The 2,308-nt window shown below is 31.1% G+C and overlaps 1 protein-coding gene across 1 annotated transcript in view; it reads left to right on the top strand.

Annotated features, from left to right (window-relative positions):
• Positions 1 to 2,308, top strand: part of AP3S1 (adaptor related protein complex 3 subunit sigma 1) — a 71,371-nt gene that overhangs the window by 29,502 nt on the left and 39,561 nt on the right. The window contains exon 3 of the mRNA XM_045285057.1: positions 2,155 to 2,266. Coding sequence (XP_045140992.1) covers positions 2,155 to 2,266 — 112 coding nt within the window. The remainder of the gene's footprint in view (positions 1 to 2,154; positions 2,267 to 2,308) is intronic.

Raw genomic sequence — 2,308 nt, 5'->3', positions numbered from 1 at the left:
TTTGTACATTCGTTAACCCTCATCATTCTCAACCCTCATCAATTAAAATCTTTCACAGTGTAGCTAATGTAATATAAGATAAAGTGTAGGTATCTGCTTTTGCAGCCCCGATATAAAATAACACTTATAATTTGTAAATTCTGCTCTTAGTTCAAGACTTCCAATTTAGTAGTTGAGATAAGTGCATGAACTTTCAGTTTTATATTGTAATTGTACTTCTCTCTCATGCTTCTATAGGAGTTTGGTCATCTTAAATTTATCTGTTAGCAGTATCTTATAGGAAACTTAACATTCAGCATAGTATACTGTGTATAATAGAATGCAAGACTTAATTGATCTAAATAGGGCACTATTTGAATTTATGACTGGAATTTGTGGTATTTATTTCCAGTCTTATTAAATGTTGTGTCAGAATCTAGTCCAGTTATGATTTAATCACCAAGCTGATTTCCTTGGTCAGATCACAGATTCTTGGGTTTCCATCTTCTCCTCTGTACAGTGAGAATGTTGGGCTAAGAGTATTTCTAAAATTTTGTGTTGTGTATATTACATACCGTACAAGAAATAATGTCAGTGTTTATTATCCATATTTACAATAAGTTAAAGATTGCATTTCCCCTGGGATAAACCTTAGAAAGCAGGAATTGGTTGGGAAGGACAAATGAAAATGGTTAAACACAAAAAAGAAGTGGAGAGTGCTTTTACCTTGTGGGTGCTGCAGACCATGTCATGAAGTATAATGTGTATGAATTATTGAATGGAAACCAGTTTACTCTGTAAGTGTTCATTCAGATCACCCAAAAAAAACCTTTTATAAAGGTCTTTTTAAAGGCCAAATATGTACTTGCCATATTGAGATCTTTGCTATCTTGAAACGTACAGCTTCCAACATTTTGCCCTCTTCTTTGAGAGGAAACGGAGACAGCTTGTTAGATTTGGGATGAACCAAAGCCTACTGTGTATGCGCTTTCTGGCTCAGGACATGAAAAATCATGGCCTATAAGTACAGTTCCAGGAATATTCAAAGCGCATGCACATACTTTTAGTGAAATCTTTTATAGAAAACAGTTATCTTGTTATAAATTATTGTCAAAATTAATTTCTATTTTTGCTACGTGAGTACTTAAACATAGTTATTTTTAGAGCAGTTGTTTGATTTCAACAGTTTTTAAGTTTAGTTTTATTTTTCTGAGTAGAAAATGGATTCTATTTTTGGGGGTCCTATTTGAATATTCAGTCCATTTTATTACACTTATATTTGATTTTTAAACTATGTTCGTGTTTAAAGGGTCATTTGAGAATATGAATTATTATAGGCTTAACTATGAAATTACTGGAATGTATTTAGACTATTAGAAAATGTTTGGAATTTTCCCTAAGTTATAATATGTCTTAATTCCGTTTCTGTGCATTTGTATTGTAAAGTAAAATATCTTTTCAAGAACTCTTCATGATAAACATATCTAAAACTAAAGAAATGTCATCAGTCTTTTTTACCCCTAGTTGATAATCAGTCATATGTCATGTAACTTACTATAACTTACAGAGTAAAATCTAGTGGGCACTTACAAATGCCCCATGATCTGATTTCTGCTTGTTTCTTTGAACTCACTGTTTACTGTTCTTTCCATTTACACTGGCTTCCTTCTGTTCCTTAAACATACATATTTATTTTTGATGTAATGGCCTTGTAATTGATTACTACCTTGATCTGAAATGTCCTCTGAATATTATCATGCCTGACTTCTTACATTAGATATGAGCCTAAATATTATTAACTTCTTCGTACTTCTTCTGAAGTAGCAAATCTGCCCTATTTTATTTCTTAATGGAGCATTCTATACTACTTGATAATTTTCTTATTTATTATTTCTTACCCACTATCAGTGCCTAGCACATAGTAAATATTCAATAAATAGCTTAATAAGCAAATGAACTAAGCACCAGCTTCTTTTACTTGACTATTCTGATTAACACAGGCTTCTTTATTTATTTAGTTTCTAAAGTACATTCACTTGAATGCTTATGCCATTAAATGTTAACTTACAGTTTACAAAACATTTTTTAAAAAGCTATCAATTTGCTTGAGCTAATGGAAATGTTTTTGCATTTTGTTCCCTATAACATTTCAGGTTTTTTTGTTTTGTCATTTAGGTTAATAGGAGGATCTGACAACAAACTAATATATAGACATTATGCAACATTATATTTTGTCTTCTGTGTGGATTCTTCAGAAAGTGAACTTGGCATTTTAGATCTAATTCAAGTAAGTTAACACATTCCTCTTACTTTCTTTTTTTTAATTAAA

This window comes from Echinops telfairi, unplaced genomic scaffold (assembly GCF_000313985.2).
Source record: "Echinops telfairi isolate 266 unplaced genomic scaffold, ASM31398v2 ScPeMD7_7469;HRSCAF=8507_1, whole genome shotgun sequence".
NCBI classification, from domain to species: Eukaryota; Metazoa; Chordata; class Mammalia; order Afrosoricida; family Tenrecidae; genus Echinops; species Echinops telfairi.
This window is presented reverse-complemented; position numbering and strand designations above follow the sequence as displayed.